The sequence below is a fragment of the Equus asinus genome, chromosome 2 (genome assembly GCF_041296235.1).
Source record: "Equus asinus isolate D_3611 breed Donkey chromosome 2, EquAss-T2T_v2, whole genome shotgun sequence".
Lineage (NCBI taxonomy): Eukaryota > Metazoa > Chordata > Mammalia > Perissodactyla > Equidae > Equus > Equus asinus.
The window spans coordinates 93,747,214-93,773,201 of record NC_091791.1 but is presented as its reverse complement, the minus strand read 5'-3'; the positions used below and the strand labels follow the sequence as shown (position 1 = coordinate 93,773,201).

At 40.0% G+C, this 25,988-nt stretch overlaps 1 protein-coding gene across 7 annotated transcripts in view; it reads left to right on the top strand.

Moving 5' to 3' along the window:
• The window catches only part of NRG3 (neuregulin 3), a 1,008,158-nt gene that overhangs the window by 432,954 nt on the left and 549,216 nt on the right, over window positions 1-25,988 (top strand). For all 7 annotated transcript variants that reach the window (XM_044760110.2, XM_044760104.2, XM_044760099.2 and 4 more), the window contains exon 2: window positions 10,800-10,929. In XM_044760110.2, coding sequence (XP_044616045.2) covers window positions 10,800-10,929 — 130 coding nt within the window. The remainder of the gene's footprint in view (window positions 1-10,799; window positions 10,930-25,988) is intronic.

Here is a 25,988-nt window from a genome sequence, read left to right as displayed (position 1 = left end):
GTTTATTCCAAGCATTATTATCACACATTAACTTCTAGGGTCTCTATTATCCCAAGATCGCCTGATGTGAATTGTTACACCGAAAACGGCTAAAGGCAAATTTAGACCACAAGAAGGTCTGATATCTGATATATAGCAGTGTGCTTCATTAGTTGCTTTGACTGTTAAATGGTGCAATGATTTTATTCTAGTTGGTAAATTACCACTGCTCAAATCCCCCGGAATTAAGTTTCTCCACGCCACCCAGAATGCCCTGCACCAGAGTTCCGAGACTTCCTCAGTATTAATCCAGAAACCAAAGAGTTAACATCTGGTCCTTCAGGGGGCCTCTGGAACTCTGCTCTGGCTGTGGCAGATTTCTTCAGATTAGTCCTGTCATTTCCATACCGCTTATTAAATATTTTGAGTGTCACCTCTGCACATACTTGACAGGGAAGGAAATTTGAATCTGAGAGAAAGTTCTTGAGTCATAAACATATAAATGTTCATCAAAAAAACATTAAACTGTTCATTTTAGCTTGAAACCCATGAACATTAAAAAACTGTAAATAACTCTGTGTCAGCAGTCAGCGTCAGGTACATTCACATAAGCATAGATAGGCTTTTCATTATTTATCTCGAAAAACATTATGACTGCTATGGAGCTACAAGGCGGTGTTTACCTTATGATGCTGAAAGTATGTTTGTGCCTGTGATATTGATGTCATCATCGCTGTGATAAACATTATAATACTTACTCAGAAAGCATGCAGGAAGCATCTACTATTGGTAAGCCCTGAGCTAAATTATGGGGTATAGAGATGGCTCTGCCTGGTCCCCAGGAACTCATAGTCTAGTTTGGGAAAAGGGTGGAGACCAGACATGTAGACAGTTAAATTGCAATTCAGAGCGATTATCAGAGTATTGGAGGCAGGAGTGAAGTGTTACTGGAGTTCCAAATACTGACAGATTTTTCCAATCTAAGGATTTGGGGAAGACTTCAGTAGGAGCTCACATTCTACACAGGTCTGAAACTATTAGAAATGTTTTGTCAGGCAGAGACGGATTGGCTGTGTATAGGTCAAAAGAACACCATAGATAAAGTCACAGTCTTCAAGGGGCCTGATTTGTCCAGTGTTATTGAAGCCCAAGGAATGAGAGAGGGAGCTGGGAAAGTGGCATCCTGGGGAGCCTTCTCTGTTCAGCCTGTGGGGGGAAATTGCAGAAAGATGAGGAGTGCTTGTTAATCTTGTATACTGAGGACACGATGGGATTGTAGGCACAGGATGAAGAGAGCTCAGGTGTGCTATCAAAGTGTCACCTGTTGACTGAGCCAAAGGCTCTCAATGGGCCACAAGGAGACCAGATGGCAGGCTGCAGCTACATGTGCCAGGGGCTTGTACACCCTATATGTCACATAAAGGTACATCTGGGAAATAAAGATGTCACAGAGCAGAAAACACTCTTCCCACATGGACAACCATCCCATTTTGAAAGGTATTGTTTCATGGGAAATCAAATTCCAATTAGAAGGTTGTTTGGGGAGTGTGGTGTCGGAAGGCGAGCTGTGTAATTCAGGCTGAAACATCATCTCATTAAAGTCCCTTGATGCACCTGACCCATAAGAGAGGGACAGAAGTGAAGTCTGTTATCTGAGGTGTCTGTGCTGGAGAAGCTGGAAAGGGCCCACTGGAATAGGCTCAGCGTTCTCCTTTTTCTTGGAGAACGAGATCAGCCAGTCATCTGCGAAGGTGTAAGTAGGGGTACATTTGAAAAAGTGGGAAATAGTCTCCAAATGAGCACACATGATATTCTAGCAAGCTCCTCTGTGACTTTGTTTGGAAACAGACACACATATGGCCACTCTGCAGAAAACATCTAAGAATGCCCCTTTTCTGACCAATGTGCGTAAGAGACTGCCGCTTCTGTGTCAAAGACAAGCCCTGCTCTTGTCCTCTTGCGTCCTGGATTTTTGTGTATGTGCAATAATACATAATTATTATTGTGTAATAATGTAATGTGCCCCTGCTTTCCCGAAGGGTTAACTCAGCCTGTAGTCAACTCTTGTTGGTAGGGAGTTCAAACTCCCTAGCAAGGCTGTGTCATTGGAAGGAAGGAAGTCTCTATGGGATTCTAAAATTCTTATCTCTAATAGGTAAAAGTTTGTAATTCAGAGTTGGTGTGTGGATACTGTCTTACTCCCCTCTGGCCGCTATAACAAAATACCATAGATTGGGTGGCTTATTAACAACAGAAATGTATCTCTCACAGTTCTGGACGCTGGGAAATCCAAGATCAAGGTGCCAGCAGATTTGACATCTGCTGAGGGCTTCCTGGTTCACAGATGGCTGTGTTCTTGCTGTGACGTTACATGGTGGAAAGGACAAGGTAACTCTCTGGGGTCTCTTTTATAAGAGAACTAATCCCATTCATGAGGGCTCCACCTTTATGACCTAATCACCTCCCAAATGCCACAGGTCCTAATACTATCACATTGGGTGATACCATTTAACATTCAAATTGTGGGGGAGACAAGCATTCAATCTATAGCATATTTTCATTCAATAAATATTTATTGAATAACTATTGGGCAGCTTGATGGGCTAGTTATCAGGAACACAGTATACACACACACACAACAGATAAACAAAAAAAACATGTTCTTGTCTTCCAGAATCCTATAGTCTATGGGACAAACAGATGAAAATAATAAAATTTATTCTTTCTACCAGTGAACCTGAGAATCTCCCCCAGAGTGAGACTCATTTTTGTTAGACTTTGATAAGCCAGCTCAAAGGCTGGGCTTTCCAGATCTGGTGTGTCATCTGTGACTCAAGACTGTCAGCAGCAGTCAAAATGTCTCTGCTTGAAAGAATGAAAGCCAAAGAGAGGAACACAAGGGGAGGAGGGCCTTGACCTGAACGGGGCAAGTGCCATGAGTAGAGCCCTGTGTTTGGCGGTAAAACCTGAGGGATTTTGCAGGGAACAGAAATACCTAAAGCGAATTATTTTTTGCTGAATGTTTCGTTGTCTCCTTATAGGTGCTCTGGATGATATCTGTAGATGACTGTGAGAGTGTGTGGGCTGCGGGGTGGCCCCTGCAGAGGGGAGCATGTGCACAGGCCTCAGGGGATGGACCATTTGAACAACTGTGGCCTAGGCACCGAAACTGGGGGCGAGTGTTATATATGAGATGAGGACAGAGACAGACAGGCATTGGGAGGACGTTGGTTTTCATCATAAGAGCCAGGTAAAGCCACTAAATGATTTTCTCGAAGGAAATGACCATCATTATGTGTTTTTGCACACATTGTGCAAATTACTTGCAACGTGGATAATTCGTTTTAGGGTGACAAGCATGCATGCAGACAGGCCCATATGGAGTGTTCCAGATAAGATAAAGTGGAAATAAGGGGTAGATTCCAGCTACATTTAAGAAGCTGAATCACCAGTATTTGGTGATTCACATGGAGAGTGAGGAGAAGGATGGCTGCTAGGCTTCTGGCCTGCACAACAAGATCAATTAGTTGAGACCAAGAATCCTGAAGGAAGAAGAGTTTTGTGGAGGGAAAACAAGAGTTCCGTTTTCTACAAGTTAAATTTTAGGTGCCTTTGGGATGTCCTTCAGGAGAGGAGAGGTAGGAAGATTGAGTTTAGAGGAACCTAGGGGCTTGGGCTGGACTTTGAGATTATTGGCATGTAGATGGTATCGGACAGTTCCACCCGAGGCAGCTGGTTGTCAGAGTTTAGTGTGAATGAGAATTACCAGGAGCGTTTGTTGAATCACCACCCACCTCCATAGTTGCTGATGCAGTACGTCTCGGATGGGGCTCATGAATTATCATTACTAATATACTCCCAGGTCATGCTGATACGGCTGGTCTGAGGACCATACCTGGCATAGCACTCACCTAGAGAAGGAGTAAAGATGGAAAAAAAGAAAAAAACAGACATAAAAATGTGGCCTGTGGGAAGCAGTATATTGGAGCAAGTCAGGCTGCCTTGGTTTGAGTCCAGAAGCTACCAGCTAAGAGCCACGTGACCTTGAGTCCATGACATAAATCTCTAAGACTCAGTTTCTCCATTTGTAAAATAAAGATAGCAAATAATAGCATAAATTCATAGTGTTATTTTAATGCCAAAGAAATAACTAAAGGAAAATGCGTATTAGCACAGTGCTGAGTATATGTTAGCAGTTGTTTGAAGACCAGTCCTTAAGTAACCCAGCTTTTAAAAATAAATTTGATGAGACAGGTGGCAGAAACGAAAAAGCAAGAGGAAAATCAAAACTACGTGATAACATAGGAGCCAAGGAAAGGTTTTTCATGAAGGCGGGAGTGGCTGAGAGCCTTAGATGCTTCTGAGAGTTCAAACAAGATGAGAAAAAAATATTTAAACATCCACTGTATTTAGAGATAGCTGGTGACATAGACTGGACCATTTCCGTAGAGTGATGTGGGGAGCAGAGATGGTGACTATGAAGCATGTAGCATAGAGCCTAGCGCAAGCCAAAGACTCCAGTGACAGTACCCGCTGTTGTAACTGTTATAGTTGAAAGCAGTTTGTATGGGCACGTGTGTGTGCAGGTGGAAGGAAATATATTCAGCTTTAGGATAAATGCCGCAATTCTCAAATAAGTGCCTTTTCATTGAATGAACTATGTCTCATGCAGGTTTATTTAAGCTGGAGCAGTTTTTAAAAGTAAGATTTCAAAGTGGAAGGTGGTAGGATGTCATGCAAATTTAACAAGGGTCTTTGGTACATTTGCTGTGAGAATCATTGACCCCAGAATACATCAAGAGCTGTTGGTCCTCACAGCAGCCCCACGACTCAAATGGACTTTTAAACTCCTTGCCCAACACTCCCCATTTCTCCCATGCCAGCAAAGTGAACAATTGTCTGATCTCTGGCAGTGGGAGCCCAGCTATCTTTGCCTCTTGCCAGCTGAGAAATGGTTTGTTTCCCTTTCAAACACCACTGCATTCTTCTTGCAATTTTCCCTGACCATTAAATATTTTATAACTCAGCCTCATGCCAGTACTCCTTCCTGGGTGCCTGATAAATGGAAGATTCAACAGGGAATTTTAATATATGGCAGTGGGTTTCGTTTTCAGGGCTGCCAGGAAAGATGCTGCTGGAGTCGAAGACCATATTTAAGTGGCTTCTAGCCTGTAAAGGTATTTTGCTAATCCTAAAAGCTTTTAGATTGCTTAATCAGATTCTTATCTTCTCTTAGAGCATTGGCATGTCATGAACTCGGTGGGGGAAGGAAAAACTGCTTGATGAATCTGACATTTGCAAGCCAGGAGTGTGAAGAAGGTATTTAGGGTCTACGCCATGCCTTGTCATTTTCCTTCCTCAGGTGTTCTTGCTCTTCATATCTAGAATTTTTTTCCTGTGCCAATTAAATCACTCGTATTCAAGACCTGGCTCCAATGCCAACCCTTTGGGAAGAGTTGAAAGATAACTGTAACCTCCCCCTTCTTTGATTACCTATTGCAATTATTATCTGTAATGGCCCATTTGGCGCTCTTGTTCCTGCAACAAAATCTGTGTTCCCACAGTGTGCAGCGTTGTGCTGGCAACATGGAAAACCTCCATGAGTAATATTCATGTTCAACTCAGTGCTTAAGGGGAAAACCAGTCATCGTTTTAACTCGTAAATAAATTAACTATCATTGCAAAATCTGCTGGGATTTCTGTCTTCCAGCCTTAGATTTTCTTCCCATTTTTCCTTTAATGGATTAACCACCTCTACCTTCCACTGTGCATTTAATTACTGTCCTGACTGTGTACTGTGTGTGCTATGCGATGTGGAAAGAATACAAAGCTTAAAAGCAAAGCCGTCTCCCTGACCTACCTGGGGATAGAGACCAAAACCCATAAAAATATAAGAAAACACATTAAACTATGTATAACAAGTGCCAGATGAGTGGTCTGGATAATTGCATAGCCCCTGTGGTCCCAGTGAATGGGCACTATTCCTTCTCCAGCAGCTACATTTCCTTGACCTTAGACCTTTAACTTTGTATGTGGTGCTTGAAAGCCCCATCCTTAGCACCATCTCTGTTCATCTGAAGCCTACCATTCCTTTATCTTTCATTCTCTCTCTTTTAGAATTTCTTTCCCAATTTTTTTCTCCTCCCCTCCCCTCCACCTTGTGGAGCTGATCTTTTGTTCCTCTCGTAAAATTCTATACATTTTCCCTAAGTTCCTTTTGAAGTTCTTCTCATGTCCTAACTTCTAAACATTTGTTTATGTAAAGTTTTTCTTTTATGATAACAAAAGCATGCACCCTTTTAAATATAGAATATTTAGAAAAAGGTTCATGCATAAAAAGATCATTCTTCTATACACATCTACTGTATGCACCTCTGTGTCAGGCCACCCATAAGCTGGTGGACCAGAGATCCACCTGCTGTGCCCCCTGGAGCTCAAGGTCCAGTCAGATGGGAGGTCCGTGAGCTGATAAGGTAGAGAGTGATGTCTGACATTGACGTACTCTGGAACAAGGGAGAGCAGTGAAGGACAAATGGGAATTCATGGAAATATCAGGCCCCTCCTGGCTACATTACTGGGATCTTCATCCGTGTGATTTTTTTAAGACAATGAAGAGCTCTATAACAAATTTATTTACCAGATTACCTTCCTAGAAACAGAAAGTGCTCCTTGAAATTTAAATATATGACAAAATAGTACCATATACTGTAGCCAGCTTAGTGAATTAGACTATCTTAAAAGAAATGAAGTTTTTTTATTTTATTTTAATTTTTGGGTGGAAGATTAGCCCTGAGCTCACATATGCCACCAGTCCTCCTCTTTTTGCTGAGGAAGATTGGCCCTGAGCTAACATCTGTGTCCATTTTCCTCTATTTTATATGTGAGATGCCTACCACAGCATGGCTTGATGAGCCATGCATAGGTCCGCATCTGTGATCTGAACTGGCAAACCCTGGACTGCTCAAGTGGAACGTGGGAACTTAACTGCTATGCCACCGGGCCAGCCCCTAGTGATGCAGTTTTAAAAAATATAGACAGGTTTAAAAAATATTGGGTAATTTACAGATGAGAGTTCTCTACTTTATTGTTAAGGTTCCCCAGGTTATTTATGGCTATAACGTTTATAGTCTGGAGTTAGATCTTACCCATTCTCACAGATGTCCCATTTCCCCTTCAGAACAAAATACTCAGCTGAATATATTGGAGCGCACTGTGTCACCTTAGGGCACAGAAAGAAAATAAAGAATCACACCTCATATTTGGTTTTTATCTCGTTTTTATTTATGTTCCATTTTATATGTTGGTAATCCATCTTATATGTTAAAAAAATTAAACCCATATATACATACACGCACTTTAAAGTGAGATATTCAAATATTGGAGGTCATCATCCAAAATCATTACTGTCTGTTTATTGGGCTGTGTTTGGTTTTAAGTAACAGAAAGCCTGACTAACAGTGACTTAGACACAATATACTTATTATTTACAGTCAGCCCTCTGGTGGCTTCTGCATCTGTGACTCAACCAGCCATGGTTGGACAATACAGTATGAGGGTGGTAGTTTGATCTTCAGTTGGTTGAATATGCAGGTGCAGAACCGCAGATATGGAAGGCTGACTGTGGGGACTTGGGCATCTGTGGATTTTAGCCTCTGCTGGAGGTCCTGGAACCACTCCTCTGTGGGTCCCAAGGGGAGCCTGCATTTTACAAAAATCTGTAGGTGGTTTTAGAGTTAGCGTAGAAACCTAGCGGTTTCATTAAGGAATTTTTCTCTTTCCATCCACATATTGGGTGTGATGCCTTTTAAGTGTAAAATTTCACCTCATGGTGGATTTTGTTTACCTTGCCCGGTGCCTCTGTAATTTTAGATGAGTAGTGCTATGTGGATACCACATAGTGAAAAGCTTGGGTAAATTCTAAGAATTCAAATTTATTGATAATTGCAGCTTATTTACCTATAGAAGGATCCAGCCCAACGTTCTATTATTGTTGATCATATTGTTATTAACAATACTTGATAATGGTGTTTTCTTTGAAATCAGTCAAGGCATTGCAATGGATAAGCATGTATATTTTAAATTAATTTTGAGATTCACTAAGCTGTGGAAATGGAACACCTGAGTACACAATAAGGTTGACATCTCTCTAGTCTCCCTCCTTGGACTTTTGCAGACGCGTTTACCTGGGTCTGATCCTGTGTGATGTGCTGATAGATGATAACGTGATGGGGAAAGCAGTTGGTAGAATGGGACGGTAACCACTGGAGACAGTAGTTGTCAGATGGAAACTAATTGATTGTAATTGCTTTGCCATTGTACTGCTGTTGGAGTCTGCAGCTTGTTAAAACCACTGATTGTAAAATAAGGATCTCACTTTTTATGCTGTAGGTTATGCTAATGAAAAGCTGTTCTTAGAGGAATGATCAGTGAATATCAATAAACGCATAATAAGATATTAAAGGAAGACTTAACTAACTGATCATGAGTTAATATACTCCAGCAGTCAGAGTAGCCATCAACTGTGTGGTGTTTCATATTGAGTTTTGTGCTGGGAGCTCTTGAATTTTAAATATTTTCCATAGAAAGAGGGGTTGATTCTGTGTAACTGTTTATCACATACTGTCTTAAATAACAAATCTTCCCCATAGAGGAGATGTCCTGGAAAACAGAAAATACATCTGTTTTGTACAGCTTTTATTTCATGCCAGAGTATTAATAGGCAGATATTTTGAAGTGGAAAAATGAAGTTCCCATTGTACCAACAAGAAAGAGGAGATTAGAAGTGGATTTTTTGATGCTCACAGTGTATGAATAGTGTATGAGCAAGAGTTCATGTGAATCTGAAAACAATGTTTGGTTTTGCAATATTCACCAATATTAAAATGGGTATACTAGAATGATAACATTAATGTGAATTTGTTTGTTGTAAGGTATGTACTAACTTTTATATGATTATAATGTCTTTAATGATCATGTCTTTCATCAATGGATTTAAACTGTTAGTGTGTTGGAGTGATCACGTTTATTGAAGACTTTTTTACTGAGCTCCAGTTCTGATGAACGCTCAACCTCTGACTTCAAGGAAGTCACAGACTAAAGAACCAGATAAACATGTGAACAAGCGGTTACTCACAGCACTGAATGTAGGGATGCAAGCAATAAAAGGCGCTAGGGGGACACACGGGGAAGATGTTGTAAGCTCTGAAGGATTTCTGGATGTCTTCCAGCAATGAAAGAGTGGTCCAGGAGGAAGGAGGATCGTGCCAGTTCTTGGTGTTTGGGGAAATAGAAAAATAGTTGGACATTAAGTTATGTGTTTCAGGGTGCAGGAAGATGACACTAGACAGGCAAAATCCCTCATGGTCTATGTCTTTCTTTGCTCCACTAAGGAATTTGGAGTAATTCCTGTAGGAATGGGGCCCATTGAGGATTTTTAGATGTGGGAAGGACATGAGTGAACATCCTTTTAGAACAATCACTATCCCCTCAGTTTGGATGAGGGTCATGGTGACCTCCAGGTGGTAAGCTGGTCCAATAGCCCATGCTGTTGATCGTTGTTATTTATCTAGACCTATGAAAAGGAAATTAAAAGACCGTAAATGGTGAATCATTTATTCACTTTGACTTTTTAAATATGTTTTCTCTTGAATGTCGCAGTGGAATTGGTACTAACACTTTAGTTGCTTAAAACTCTGAAGCCAGGATGTCTACAGGTGACAACAGAGTCTGTGTCCAGGAGATGGCACATTCTTATGATTAGTTTCATGTTTGCGAAGCAGATATAGACATATAACTTACATTAAAAATGTAGGTAATTATGATTTTAAAAAATACATGTTTAGGACAATGATAAAAAATGACAATAATTTGGTCCTGTTAAATATTTACCAGAAACGGTCTTCACATTTGAGATTCTGTTTCAGAATTTGGAACATCTGCATTTTAATTACATAATAAAAGGAGAAAGTGACGAATAATTGGCTTAGCTATTAGCCAATTATAGCTGTAACTAAAAAACAAAAACAAAAACGCACACACAGAACTGACATTGGTTTCCACAGAACAGTCACAATATACATTGATTAGATGTTTAATGATATTTGGCAACAATAAAGGGAAACGAGTGTTGTTTCAATCCTTCATATAATGTGTTTGTTAAAACTAAAATTAATGAAAGTGAATTTGCGGTGTTTGACTGTAGGATCATCAGCTTTTACTGTTAACGTGTCCTTAGATGAGGCTCATCTGGAGTGATCCCAATTGTTAAAATCCAGTGGAGACATAAGACAACTGAATGCCGTGGTTGTCTCAGTCAGTGTGGCAGCTATAACAGGGCACCATAGACTGTGTGGCTTATAAACCACAGAAATGTATTTCTCGCAGTTCTGGAGGCTAGGAAGTCTGAGACCAAGGTGGCTGCAGATTCAGTCTGGTGAGGACTTCCCAGTTCATAAGGGGCCATCTTCTTCCTATGTCTTCACATGACTGGAATGGGCGAGGGAACACCCCTGGATCTCATCTATAAAGGCACTAATCCCGTAATGACCTACTCACCTCCCAAAGGCTCCAGCTCCTAAGACCATCACACTGGGGAACAGGTTTCCATATATGAATGTTGGGAAGACACCAACATTCAGTCTATAAAGTAGTCATACCCAGTTGCGTTTTTTCAGTACAGCGGAGGGTCCATTCTATCTGTCTAGAGTCTTCAGGGTCAGTGCCCATGAGAAGGCCCCAATAACCACATGAGGCCAATGACAGGAGCTGGTGGTGTCAGAATGCACTGCTAACAGCCTTTGTCTGTGTGCTTCCCTTGACAGACACGACGACATATTCCACCGAGCGATCCGAGCACTTCAAACCCTGCCGAGACAAGGACCTTGCATACTGTCTCAATGATGGCGAGTGCTTTGTGATCGAAACCCTGACTGGATCCCATAAACACTGTCGGTAAGCCACTGTGGTGACTGGCACTAAGGGCAGGCCATCAGAGAGACCCAGAAGTGGGAGGGGGTGTTGAGCTCTGGGAATATAGTAGAATGTGATGCATGTGGTCCAGCTGTTGAATGGCAGAATCAAGAGTCTTAATATGAGAAGGGACAAGGCTGGTATCTTTAGTATTTGAAGAAGATAAATAGAATTACAGTAGATAAGATCTGAGTTTTACCTGACCAAGTGAAGGAAGATTTACTTTTGTATCTACTGATTTAATAGAAATAATTATTTACTCACTTAAAAGTCTATATTTCTGGTGTGGGACGAGACACAAATGCTCTTACTCAAAAATAGTCCCTTCTTGCAACCCCACAAACTGTGGGATGACAAAGCAGGCTGCTCGTCGAAGATCTAGCGTCTCAATGTTTATTGTGAACCGAACCCCAGAAATTGTAACCGTGTCCAGAGAAAACTGCATCTTATTTTGATTCTACCCTCGTTTATTAATTTAATACTTTTTGGAACACCTCTGATGATGAAACACTCTCCAGCAGGATGTTGTCAATGAAATCATAGTCCTTTTACAGTCTAGGTAGAGAATTACCTAGAGAAAATGTCTAGTAGAGATCAGGAAGGTGTTTAATTGGTTTTTAGAGACATAAGGTTCTATAAATGCTAAACATGAAAACAAGTGGAAATAAATAGTGTGTTTGTAGACACTGGAGCTTTAAGACTGCATAGAAAAAGAATCAAATTAGCGTCCAAAAAATATTTCCCACCGAGCTTTTCTTTCCAGCACTACCCTGGTAATTTGTTTTTCCTTGCAGTTGTATATGCTTCAGTGATCATATATATCCACACCCCTTTCCTGCTCTTTATTTGCTCTTCTCGTATGACACAGTTATTAAATTAATTATTCTGAATGGTGAAGCATGGAAAATTATGACTTTTTTCCTCTCTCTACTGTTATTATAAAACTTTATTCCATGTTGTTTTATTAAGATGGCACAGAAAAATGCATCTTATCCTTATGAACTTAGAACATGTCAGCAAATCCTGCCTGGCTCCAAGAGCCAGCTGCAGTCCACGGGGAGGATGAGTTGCCCCAGTGGGCAGCAGCCCAGGCTTGGAAGAGCTGATAAATGATAGCAGCAGATCTGTGTAAGAGTTGCCATGTATGCTCTGTCAGCATAAACAGAACTGCAACCTTTCCTCGCTCTTGACATGGTGGCTTTCCTGTGACTCGGGCAGTGCTATTACATTTACCCCATTTATGAACTTTACACCCCATTTCTGTCCTCTGTGAACCTGGGTTGGTGATGAAGGGGAGTGGAAATGGATCCTCCCCACATACGTCTTCTCTTGCTCTATTTATTAGGTCAGTGCAGACACAGGTAGAAAGCACACAGTGACTTTAATAAGAGCGAAGCTACCCATTCTAAGCCAAGAGTGAGCTACCCCTTGTAAGCATGAAGTGCGCCCATGCTCTTCTAGATAGTCAACCATAAGTTCAAGTTATCTCTACCAATCCAAGGTGGGCATCATGTGGAAGTGGGCGATGCCATGAATTAAGTTTGAATTCCCAATTGATTGATGAAGGAATGAATCCAATGTCTCCCCTAAAGCAGTGACTTTCCTGGTGGTGTTTTACCCCAAGGAAGGTCGGACCAGGCCCATCACAGTATGCAGGCATGTAGGATTTATCCCTTCCAAAACTAAGATTAATGTTGAAAAGAACAAAATAATTCTTAGTCTTTTTCAGCATAGAGCTTCACTGTGTTTTCTGTTAGTTCACAGGCGTATTCGTCTGCTAGGGCCACTGTAACAAAGTACCACCCATTGGGCGGCTTAAATAGCAGAGATGTATTTTCTCACTGTTCTGGAGGCTGGCGGTCTGAGGTCAGGATGTCAGCAAGGTGGTGTCCTTCTGAGGGCCATGAGGGTAGCCTATCCTTCCAGCCCTCCCTCCTTGGCTTATTAGATGGCTGTCCTCTCCTTGTGTCTTCTTGTTTTCTTCCCCCGTACATGTCTGTGTCCAAATTTCCTCTTCTTACAAGGACACCAGTCATATTAGATTGGAATCTGCTCTAATGACCCTATTTTAACTTAATTACCTGTATAAAGACCGTTTCTCCAAATATGGTCTCATTCGGAGTTACTGGAGGTTAGGTTGCAACATAGGAATTACATGGGAGACACAATCCAGTCTATGACAATGGATTTCAGGTCCAGAAATAAAATTCCTTTGCTTTTGTGCAGAGGTACAAGTCCAAGTTTTTTAACATGTACGAGTAGAGATATATCTGTGGTTTAGCTGGAATGATGCACATGTATAATAATTTTGGCCTTCTGTCTTCATATTTCTCGCATATTTCAGCACAGACAACCTGTTATTTAACATAGAGTCACAACATAGCTAATCATGACAAAAGACCAGCCTAAGACAGAACTGGAGCTCAAGTAGGTTAATAGATGCCTATAAATCTCCTACTAGTGCGTATGAATAAATCACACATCGCATGTGCCAGCTATTCATCTCCCAGGCTTTGCTGTGAATAAAAGGCTTACATTTGTTCCTGCATCAGCTGTTTCTAAGAATTCCAGGGTAGTTATTAATAATGTGCCATTTTGTACTGCACTCCATTTAAGTAGTATGTTTCATTCATTCTTCTCCATTGGACAAATGTTTATTGAGCACCTCCGATCGCCAAGATACTGTTGAGTAAATACATACAGAAGTGGACTTAGGAATTAAATGGCTAGAGCACTTTGTGATGCACTTGGAGTAAGTGAAATACTTCATGGTTAGGAAAATAAGGAAAACAAGGGAAGTATTTTTGCATGAGTGGCTTACTACCAGGGGTATCTTTGTGATACGTTCCTAACTGGATTATGTTTCAAGTTAAATAAAACGTAACTTAGTATATCGGAGCAGCAATGTAAAGGGGTGTATGTGAATCTAGCCCCTTAAATAGTTTCCTTTCTATATTCAAATATGAGAGAAATTAAGATTATATCTTCTAGTATTTTAAAAATAAATTACAATCCTATGATAAACTGAATCAAAAACATTTTCCTGTGTTGTAACAAATTTCTCTTGCACTAACACTTTTCTGTTTACTTGCCAAGGAAGAATTGTAGAAAAACTACCGATCACCTCTGGTAGAGATCTGGAAATTGTCTGTGCTCTAAAATGTTACAGTGTGAATCTTGGGATAAGTTGCATGTTTTTCCTTTTGTTATTTTCTCTTTCTTCAGTGCATTTTCAGATCTTTCAAAAACTCACTTGTGCTGTGAATAATTAGAAATTATAGAGCAAACTAATGAAAATTTAAGATGAATACCATGATCCTAAAACTAGCTTGACAGAGAGATTTTCAAGAGCAATAAATAAACAGGCAAACTTGATCTTGCCGAATGTAAAATACACCCTAAGTCAAAGATCATTGGCTGACTGGTTAGTAAAAGAGAACCTGGTGTATAGTGGAACTTAGTGTAGAATAAGGAATGATCCATAAGTGGGGGGAAAATGGAGGGACTGGCTGTTCAATAAATTTGAATGACTATCAGGTAAAACAAATCAAAGTTGAAATTTACTTCTTTCTCTATAGAAAAAGTTGTTCTTAATGAATTCAAGAGTTAATGTGATTAATAAACAAGTCTTAATGAAAACAGGAAATAAAATTGCATATTTATTTACATCAGCCTTTGAACGGAGCTTTTGAGCTAAAAGTAATGGAAGGAAAATATTAACAGCCTTGATGCAATGGTGTTTTGTGATCTCAATATCGTAAATCTGAAGCAAAATTAAAAAGGCACATAAACTATCAGTAAACCATACAACAAATATGGCAAAGAATCAATATTCTGAAGAAGTCACATAAACCAGTTAAGAGTAACACTGGCATTAAATCTCTGTAGGAAAATGGGCAAAGGAGAGGAACATCCTCTTCCCTTAAAAAGGAATACAAATAACCAAGAAACGTGAAAAAAACTCAGCCTCACAAAGAAATGCAAATTATTTTTTTTTGTTTGCCTGTCAAATATTTAATGATTCTTTAAAAACAAATAGTTTGGTGAGAGTTCAGTAAAAACATTTTCACCACTTGAGGGAGCATACTTTGTTGAACATTTTCTATAAATACTATTTCAGTAAGTTTCAAAATCTTTATCTTGTTTGTGAGAATTTAGCCTACAAAAATGTGTCTGTAGACTTATTTGTAAGCCTGTTCACCACACGTTTATTTGTAATAGCTTTGAAAAAAGCGTCTGAATTTACATGTCTATATAAATTAGAATAGACCTATACTTGGATGAATTCAATATAACTGGAATTTTCAAAATATTTTAAAGATATGAAAATGCTCATTATATCATGTTATGTGTGAAAATCATGATATAAAATTGTAAAGTTGAACACACAATAGTAATCCAATTTGGAAAAAGAGCTAAACAGAAAGGCTAATAGGATTTACAACTATTTTCATCTTTGAACCTTACGAATTTCCTAAGATCTCTGCATTGCACATATATTTCATTTATGTAACACCCGGTTAAGACACTTGACCCCTGCTTCTCATCTTTCTATTACGAAAGTTAGTGCCCCTGTGTTTGTTAAGTGGAGGTCATTATAATTCACTATTATTAGACTGATAAGAGAACTTTCAAATAAGCCTTTCTAGATTAAACACTACCAAGTCTATTTGAATGTGTCTACTCCTTCTTTTATTTATAATTCATTTACAGCCGTTTTCTGTGCTGAATTTGTGTGTTTTGAAACATTAAAAAATTAGATTAAATAATAATAAGACACATCCTATACAAAATGAAGCTGGGTAGAGAAGGCAAGCAAGTCAGCACAAACTCCTTGAATCAAAATATTCTGAATAAAAGCAGGATATTTTATATCATATTTATTTTTATACCATTTCCAGAAATTTAAAGAAATTGGGCAGTGGTGCTATCTACAATATATTTCACTGGAGTGAAAGAAGTAGCCATTGTAACTGAAAAGCTGGCGAGGCATTTGAATGAGCCAAAGATGTTTTGAGGCCAAATTCAAGTTAAAAGGATGTGTCTCTTCTGAATTGAAGCTCATTAAATGTCTCACCAGCTTTGCTGCAAAAATGGATTTTCAAAACTTTGTAAAGGATAGCATTTGAGCTGAATTTGACCTGTAGTGATCATTTTGGAAATCTATCAAGCGATTCACTTGAAGGCACTTGAATCATTTGAAATATGGAACTGCTGGAAAAAGAGGAAAGCTGTCCAATAGCAACCATTGCCCGAGGCAACACTGCAGAAAAGGGCTGATGGACTGTGCAGTAATCTGTGTAAACTGCTCCGAGGAATTAGTGAGTGGGGGAAGCTATTGAAAGTAGAGCCAGCTCTAAAATGAGCTGCTCTTCCTTATTGTGTCTACTCCAGCCCGGGTAGGTTTTGAAATCAAAGCTTCCATTTTTAAGAAAATTGATTGGGCACGATGTAACCATATCCCTGTAATATACTATATAGAATTACAGGACCATCCCTGTCAGTGCTTTGCTCTGTCACTTTGGAGGTCCATTAGCTCTTCCACCCAGTGAGGGTCCTCTTTGTCAAATGGTTCTCCAGTAAGTGCTGTAAGAGGGAAAGCTAATGATTCCCTGTGGTTGAAGTAAGTCAGAGTAGAAATGGAGTTTTGGCACATGTCCTTGAACTCCATTGACGGAGAGGATGGAGGCTGAGATATCTATAAATTCAGTCCCAGTGACAGCGTCCCTGCAGGATGCAATTGAGTAATAGGGGGAAGAGCCTTAGAAGAATTTTCAAGTTCATCACGAGAATGTTTGCCACAGCCCAGACATAATTTGAGTAATTTGCAATAGCCATGTTCATAACAGGCAATCTACTGATTGCCCTTGACAAGAAGAACTGAGCCAAGTTATAACCATCCATCTCCTTCTCTGTGGATGAAGTTTGTCAAAATAGTCTCATTAGCTCAAAAAGAAAATAAACAAAGAACAACAAACATAATTTTGCAACTTCATGACACGTAGGCAGTGGTTTACTTTTTCTGGTTTAACCTGTTGCATTACACTTGAGCTGGTGTTCTAAAAGGGCTGCTTAAATATCAAGCAGAAGACCAGAAAAGCACACTTGGTGAAGAATAATAACACACATTTTAGTTAACAGCTAAAGGTTGTTATGTTATTTTAATGTTTTCTAACTTGACTGGCAGCTCTAACTGAAGCATGAAATGAAGCTTCTCGAGGTGGTTGTTATGATTTTGGTTTTTTGTTGTATCAAATAATTGACATAAATTTTTTTTAAATAGCTTTTGTATGTGACTTGGGGTAAGAGGTGTGTGCGGCAAATGTAGGTGTTCGAGATGGACAGACTTGAATTAAAATTTCTGCTCAGCTTTATATTGGTTGTGGGAGTTATTTTGCAAGTCATTTAACCAGAAACTTCAGTCCTTTATTTAAAAAAAAAATAAAAGAGAGAGAGGGAGAGAGAGAGAGAGAGACTAATGGCTGCTTCAAAATGTTGATGCAAGAATTGAAAGTAGCAACATGCAGAAAACTCCAAATGCACAACAGGCATTATGTGTGTGATAGTCCTTTCTTCCTCCTCTCTTCTACTCGTGTTGAAACCAAGCACAAGCACATTTGCCGGAATCCTGTGAGAGAACCCGTGAGTGGGTATCACCTGCCTATTTTATTAAGAGGAGACTTAGATTTGAAGGGGGAGAAATGGCACATACAAGAATTCCAGTGTATATTCTGAAGGTTCAGGTCTCTTACTGCTAATTTTAATTTCTGACAAATTAGCTATTTTCTATTATTTTTCCAATTCTGCAACCAACTCTTGATTTTCCAAAATTTTCTTCTTGCTGAATAGTTATAGCTTGGGGAAGAAAAAAATGTTTTCCCTTTTCTACCACATTAATGTAATTTGCTATAATTGTATAATTAATGTAAAATAGATCTTGATTTTATAATCGTGTGAAACAATAAAATGGCCTTTTGACCATTTTTTGGCAGAAAGTAAAAATTTACTAAAGTGCTATATAAATGCAAGGTATTGTAATTATGTAATAGTGACCTAACAGGTCTTTGGTCTGTCCCTAACCCCTTATAATGAGGTTACTGTTAATTAACACCTTAAGAATTATTGGAGTGTTATTTCAGCCAATAGACCTCAACATTTACATATCACTTATCACTTCATCAAACTCTCCTGACACTACTCTGATTATTTCAGGAAGATCTCACTGTAAAACAATGTCCTTAAAAAATTTCTTAACTTGGAAAGAAAGAAAGATGATTTAAAAAACATATTTTTATTTCTTTGCAGATTCTTTAAAAAAAAATGCTAGATCTTTTCCTCTTCTGCTTTTCCTAGTGATTCCAGTTTGGCCTGGCTGGTTAGATTCAATGCTCCACCACTAACTAGCAGACTGACAAATTACGCATATTGTCTGTGACTCAGTTTTCTTATCTGTTAAGTGGGGAGAATAATGTCACTACTTTACAGGACCATTGTGAGGATTGAGATGAGTCAAGTGCACTGGTCTGGTATGAAGACAGTGAATTGAGTGGAGTGAGTGCGGGATAATGTAGTAGGGGGCATGTTTTGCTCTTTTATCTTCACAGCTTTGCTTATAGATCGGTTGGCTTATAGCAGGGCTTCTGGGTACTCAGAGTTGAACTTAGACCCACCGATGGGAATTAAAGAAAATTGACCCAGAGGAGTTATTTAAAAACACAGTATTACCTGATGACGGGCAAGAACACTTTGCAGAATCAAGAGTCATTCAGTTATTCAAGCAGTAGACTTAGGAGAAAAGCAGAGACGAGAGGCCACTGTTTGTAAGGGGAATTCTCCCTGTTGACAATTCCTGAAGAGACGAGTAGGCAGAAAACTCTCCTCCCCTCTGACTGTTCAGGCCATTCCAGCTGTAGACTCTTAAGGTAGATCCTCCACAGCATCTGCCACCCCAGGCACCTGCTTCCTGCCTGTGGGGTCTGCAATCCTGTTGCCATTGAAGCATCTGGGAGCTCCTGCAGAGAGCTAGGAAGATGTGATGGCATACACTGAAATTTTAGTGGATTATGGATTGTTTCATCAAGTTTATTTTAAAAATTAAGAACATATCCCTAAATATCATTTTAGCTAGAGATGGTCTCTCTGTCCAGATGTAAACAACATTAACAAGGGTACCACAAGCCCTGCCATGCAGGCTCATCAAGCGTTCCAGTAAAACCTTCTCAAAACAGGACAAAGACGGCTGGGACTTTCTGCCTGTTCTTCTGGGGCAGTGAGGGAATTTGCAACACCCTTCTGCAGTCTGCCCATTTGCTACGAAAAGCCTCGTGCTCTGGCCTAACTTTTAGAGCATCCAGCAGCATTTTGCCTTCCTGAGGATGGTATTTCTTTCCAATTCACTTTGGTCTGAGCATCTTTTAAAAGATACAAAGGATGATTTAAGGACCAAATCACATTGTCTATGCATATAACAAAATGTTAGTCTTTGTGTAGCTCAGATAAATTATACTCCCAAACCGGAAGAGCATCAGCACATCTAGCTGAAAGCGTAAGCCTAGGTAATGTGTATATGGCCCTTCCTATGTGTCAGGCACCCACCACAGCCCTGCAAGGGAGGAGGCAATGACTGAGGCCAAGAGCATTTCTCACGTTACTCAGCAGTGGAGCACAACTCAGACTCAGCAGGTTGATTCCAGGGTCCACACACTTAATTTCTCCACTAACCCTTCTCCCCTAAAATGCCAGTGGTCCGGGAACCGTAAAACCCAACTGCTCAAAAATAAAACCTTTAAACTCTGGATATATTTTGTTATCTCAAAGTAGATTAAACATATATACTTACATATATATTTATAATTATATACAATTAATATATACATATTTAAATTCCCCAACAAATTCTAACCTGAGCGACCATATAGATTGTCATCCAAACCCAAAAGCACTTGGGATATAATGAGAAGTTTTAATGATTTCTTCTGCAAAATGAGCATAAACCAGGAATGCCCCAAGCTAAATAGGATGTATAGCTGCCCTAATTGTAATTCAGACAAAATTCAAAATCACAGAAAAGCAGACCACCATAAGTAGTGTGTGTTTTTCTTAATATAAATTTCACAAGATTGTGCAACCTCTGTATCGTTATCCCCTCTTCCCTCCAGTCAGCAGAGAGTTCCTTGAGTCAGTAAGTACTGGCAGGTTCTGGATGAGAAGGCTGAGCAGGGGGCTGCCAGAGCCAGGCGTTCTCCCCACTGTACCCCAAATCTGTGGAAGTACACGTCAGCATCCAATTAAGGTTCTGTTTGGTTACCTACATGCCTAGCTATTATTTGTGAAAACTGAAAATGTGGCAGGAGGACCAAGCTCACCTTGTTTTATAGAAAGAAGCCATAGACAGCATTTTTGGTTTATCTTGGAGTGTGTCTCTACAACTCTGTCTATCTTTTTATGATTATGGCTATTCCAGTGGTTTTATGAATACCAGGAAAACTCAGCTTGAAGCCAGATCAGTCCTATGCACAAACATATACGTATACAGTATACTTACTAGGTGTCCAGCATCATGCAGGGCACTGGGAGTCAGTAGTAAACAAGAGAAAATGGTTCCTTCCTTCACAGAACTTGGAGCACCGTGAAGTCAATACAATCTAGTGTGATAAGATTCCATGATGGGCAACGCTGAGCATCACTGGGCACCACAGCTTACTCTTGGGATAGTAGGGAAGTCCTTACTGGTAAACTTACAGGAGGTATCGCCATCAAGTATATTTACATACAAAATCCCTGTGCAAGTTTTTAAAAAATGAGAAAGATAAAATTAGAAGAAGGAAAAGGAAAAAAAAAATGAAAGCATTAATATTTTGTCCAGGGAATATCTTGTTTAGAGATACATGTCATATGTGAGTGACATAGAATGTGTTTGTAGATACATATGTCATGTCTGAGCGGCATAGAATATATATTTAGTCTTATCCTACATACGCTAAAAAGTAAATGGCAATTTTTTCCATCATTCCACCAGTGTTCATTGAGCGTATTCAATGTTCTAGGTAGAATAGAAGGTGGTAGGAATATGGTGATGAATGTTCTCAGAAAAACTCATAGGAGAGAGTGTTGAGATTGGCATTTTTTACTTCAATTCAATGTGACAAGTTCAAGGATCTATATCATCCAGACTATGTAATCTATAAATGAATAGCTTGTATCTGCATAGGAGACTCCAAACTCCAATGGCCCTGAAGTCAGGGAGAGCTTCTGAGAGGAAGTAGCATATGAATTTACATTTGGGAAGATAAGAACCTACTCATTTCTCATTTTGAAGCCTGCTCGTGCTTGCCAACAAACTGATGGAGCATTGAGCTGCTACTGGAGAAGATTCCCTTCAAACCACAGGGAAGAAATTTTAAAAGTATTTTAGATGCAATTAAGAATAATCAGTTTTGGGGCCAGCCCGGTGGCACAGCGGTTAAGTACTCACGTTCCGTGTCAGCAGCCCGGGGTGTGCTGGTTTGGATCCCAGGTGCGGACATGGAATCGCTTGTCAAGTCATGCTGTGGCAGGTGTCCCACTTATAAAGTAGAGGAAGATGGGCATGGATGTTAGCTCAGGACCAATCTTCCTCAGCAAAAAAAACAGAGGAGGACTGACAGTAGATGCTAGCTCAGGGGTAATCTTCCTAAAAAAAAAAGAAAAAAGAATCAGTTTCATATTGTAAATTCTTTATGCAATTGATCACTTCTTTTCTGAATTATTTTCTGTCTTGTGTACAGATAGTCCTCAAAACATATCAGGACATGATAAGATTTTTTATTCCATTCGCTCAAACTCTGAATTTTTACGGTGAGTGGAAAGAGTAGACAAGAGTATGATTTTTTCAAACCTAAGTGTCACATTGATTAAATTATGAAATAAAGATTCTTATTCTTTATCCAAAATTAATTGACAATTTTCATCTAGATATATGAAATATCTACAAAGATCATTTAATAGCTACAAGCTAAAATTAATTTATTAACAACTTAGGTGTAAGAAAAGATTTTCCAGCAATGAAGTTTTCTTAACCAATTGAAGATATCTATCCAAGGATGCCTTCATCAGTGATCATTGTTGAATTATTCAAGAAGAACGTAAGGGAGCTATTATTAAAGGAGAGTGTAAGGGAGCTATGTTTAAAGAGACTTATTGGCATATTCAAGCAAAATGTCCTACATTTTCGCAACGAAAAAGTCTGTCTTTTCTCTAGCAGAGCTCCTGTGAGGCCCACACAAGGTCAAAGTATGGGAACCATGTAGAGTTTATCTTATAATGGGTCGGGTGGGATTTGGCACTTCAGCATATACAGTGACAGGTATATATCAGAAACTGGAGAACAGTGGTAAGATTCCTAAAACAGGGTGGCTTCCTAGTTTCTCAGAGATGACTTTCTTGTTTAAACCCATCAGGAATGCAGTTATAGCAAACATCAGGGAACGGACTTATTATTTCGACAGAGGACTTCATTAAACCAACAGACCCCAGGCTTTGGACCGAGGGGTGCTGTGAGATGGGAGCGTGGAGAGACTAAAATGATGCCCGGAGGCCAGCATGCCCTGAGCCTAGCCTCCACTGACAGCACATTGATCCCATGACCTTGTGCTCCTGAAGGGGGGAATTCAATTAGGAAGTCCCAGCTTTGAGCCTCAGGAGGGTGGGGCGTGTGTCGATGGGTGGCTCCACCGCCAGAGGACAAATATTCCCCAGCTGTTATAAAACAGAGGCTAATACAGGAGAATGGAGAGTGAAAAACACCAGGTTGGAAAGAACTGACAGAAAGGATGAGCTGATAAAGCACCTACTTTAAATAAGGTCATAATTTTGCTACAGTTTGGAGTGTTCTCCTGGGCTAATTTACAGCCACAATTGAAGTCACGAGGAGACCTTTGTCTCTGCGAGAAGCTTCTATTTTCAGTGCTCTGGAAAGCGCTCTCCTTTCTGCCTGGGTTAGCATATGTGAAAGAAATAATGATTATTTTAATGCTATTAAATAGCAGCTTTGATCTCTTTCCCCCACAAGCTAACCAAAACATTATCTGAAAGTATGAAATGATTCATTTGTGAACAAAAGTTCTGTTTCTATTATAATATTCCTGTTCACCTACCTGACTCTCCCACTAGGCTGTGAGTTCATCTTTGTTTCTAGAACCTGCCTCCTACTCAGTAAAGATACATTTTATGAATGAAAAGAATCCTAGACCCTACCTAACACCCCCATTTTTCAGAGGACAAAATTGAGGTGTTAAATGGGAGACGACAACATGGCTAATAGCCACCTTCTGTTCACACCTATTAATGAAAGGCAGAAGTGTGGAGCCTTTATATACTGCTTTGTGATTGCCTCTCTAGTCTTCATATTAAATCTGCAGAGGAGTGCTGTGTCCCCATTTGATGTGTGACAAGGCAGCTCTTAGAGGAAAAATAGCTTCTTCAAGGATGCCCAGCCAGTTGGTGGCAGGACTGAGCACCAATCTCAGTTCTCTCTGACTACGAAGCTCTTGATCTTCCAACTTTGTCATACTTGCTTTATTATAAGGATCATCAAGGGCGATGGTTAAAAATGTAGATTTTCAGGGGCCACCTGTAGTGGTTAAGTTTGCGCATTCTGCTTTGGTGGCCCGGGGTTCGTGGGTTCGGATCCCAGGCATGGACTCATCAAGCCATGCTGTGACCATATCCTACATACAAAATGGAAGAAGACTGGCACAGATGTTAGTTCAGGGACAGTCTTCCTCACACACACACACACACACACACACACACACACACACACAGAATGTAGATTCTCAGGCTCCTCCGAATCTTCTGATTCACGTCTCAAGGTCGTACCCAAGAATTGTGCTTTCAGATGATTCCATTATTGAGACACATTTGGGAAGCAGTGTATGACACTAGTGTTTCTCAAACTTTAATGAGTGGATGAATCCTCTGTAGATTTTGTTAAACTCAAGAATTGTGTACAGTGCGTCTGGAGTGAAGCCTCAGATTCTGTATTTCAAACAAGGTCCTGGATAATGCACATGCTGTTGGCCCACAGCCCACACTTGTAGTGATGAAGAGCGAATTATGCTGCCCAGCACAGGGCAGGACCCCTATCTCCCCCACCCCTCATGGGTCTTTTCTTAACTCTTCACTTTGATACATCTTCCCTCCATATGCAGTTCAGTAATTGTGTCTGAGCAAGATTTCCTGCACACCTTTGATAATGTGTTTGTGAAGCTTTTGGAAACCTTCATTTACCTCTACTAGTTACCTTGCTAGTTCACATATCTGCCACATAAGAATGCCTGAGTACCGGCAACACGACTTTGTCCTATGCCCATCTCATCCACAACAGTTTTATAACCAGATGTCTCATCAGCTTTCTGTTATATCAGAGAGATTTTATATACCACATCTGCGATTCAGAGGTTTAGGTTTGGACAGTTGGTGTTTTTCCCAAAGAGCAGAATTTCAGTTTGGAGGAAAATGTTCTCTGCAGCGTTCAGAGAAATGGATATAGTACTTATTGCAGGTTTCCAATAATCACACCCCCCTCAGAATTTGGTTCATCCAAGATAACTCATCTAAGGATTTTAAAAAATATATTATTATTATTTTCAAACTAAGAAAGCCGTGATGTGTAAATATGACGTAATGCTAAGCGAATTTTACAATGGAGGACTAAGTTTTCAAAAGGACAACTTCTGATTTATCAAAAATGATGTTCTAAAACTCGGCTCTGCTGTTTCCTAGCCATGTGACATCTGGTAATGTCTTAGCTTTTGTGGACATTAATTTCTTCCTTGTGAAATAGCGTGATTGGAGATAATTCCTAAGGTCACTTCCAATTTTAAAATCGGGGGAAGAAACTAAGTGATCTCTTGCATTTTCAACTGTGTCAGTAAATACAATGTGTTTTACTGCATTTCTATCGAAGGATAGCAGAGGGATTTCAGAAAGAGCAGGTATTTCCAGAAGAAAACGTGGCCGTTCTGTGTTTTGAAGTACAAAAGTTGACATACCAAATTAAGAAGGGCATGACTGTCACAGAAAAGGCAGACCAAATCAAATCTATTACCTGTCCATGCCAGGGCTTTCCAGAGTGGCATATCCGTGTATTCACCTGGAGAGTTTTTAAAAATTCAGATTCTGATTCAATAAGTGTAGGGCATGACTGAAATTCTGCATTTCCCACAAGCCTCTGGGTGCCATGGTGTTGCCTGTTGTGGACCCGGCTTTGGCTTGCAAGGCTCTATGTCTATGTGCTTCAACTTTAGCTGCATAGTAGAATCACCCTGGGAGATTCAGCATTTGGATGCCCAGGCCACAAGCAGAATAAACAAATTTGGATCTCTGTAAGTGGGGCTCAGACATCTATATTTCTCATACTTCCCAGGCAGTTCCAATGGACAGCCAACATTGAGAATGACACTGCTCTATGCTGCTGCTACAATCTCCTTTTTTTGCATCCCAGCTCCCTGACAACTTTGCGTTTTATCACAGACACTTTATTGCAATGTTAGTAGAATTCAGAACAGGTCCTTTACCCTCACTTCCACCATACCTATATATCAAACTGACTGTGCCAAGAGATTATGCGGTTCATCAGACAGAGTCCTTTCCAGTCTATGCCTGTATACTCAGAGAATTCCCTGGAGGTCTGCATAAACCAGGTCAACTTTGCATTCCGCTCCCCATGCCCCGCAAACCACCACCACTTATGGCTGCATGGGTCTCTACAATTGTCACTTTCAAGTTACCTACTGTTGTGCTAGTCGCAGTTCCCACCTTTAGCAAAGTGTTTCATGGTTGCATGTTTAGAAACTTTCTAATTGTTCTCCCTCTCATTCACCCTCTCTTCATTCTTTCTCTTCCATCCAGTGTTCCATACACACCGGCTGAGCGCTCACTCTCTGTCAGCCTGTTCTCGGTGTGTCAGTGAGGTCTGTGCATAGATGAGGTTCTCTCCTTATAGTGCTTCTTTGGAGTTGAACCTACAGGTGAAATTGCTTGGCCTAAGGGTATGAACA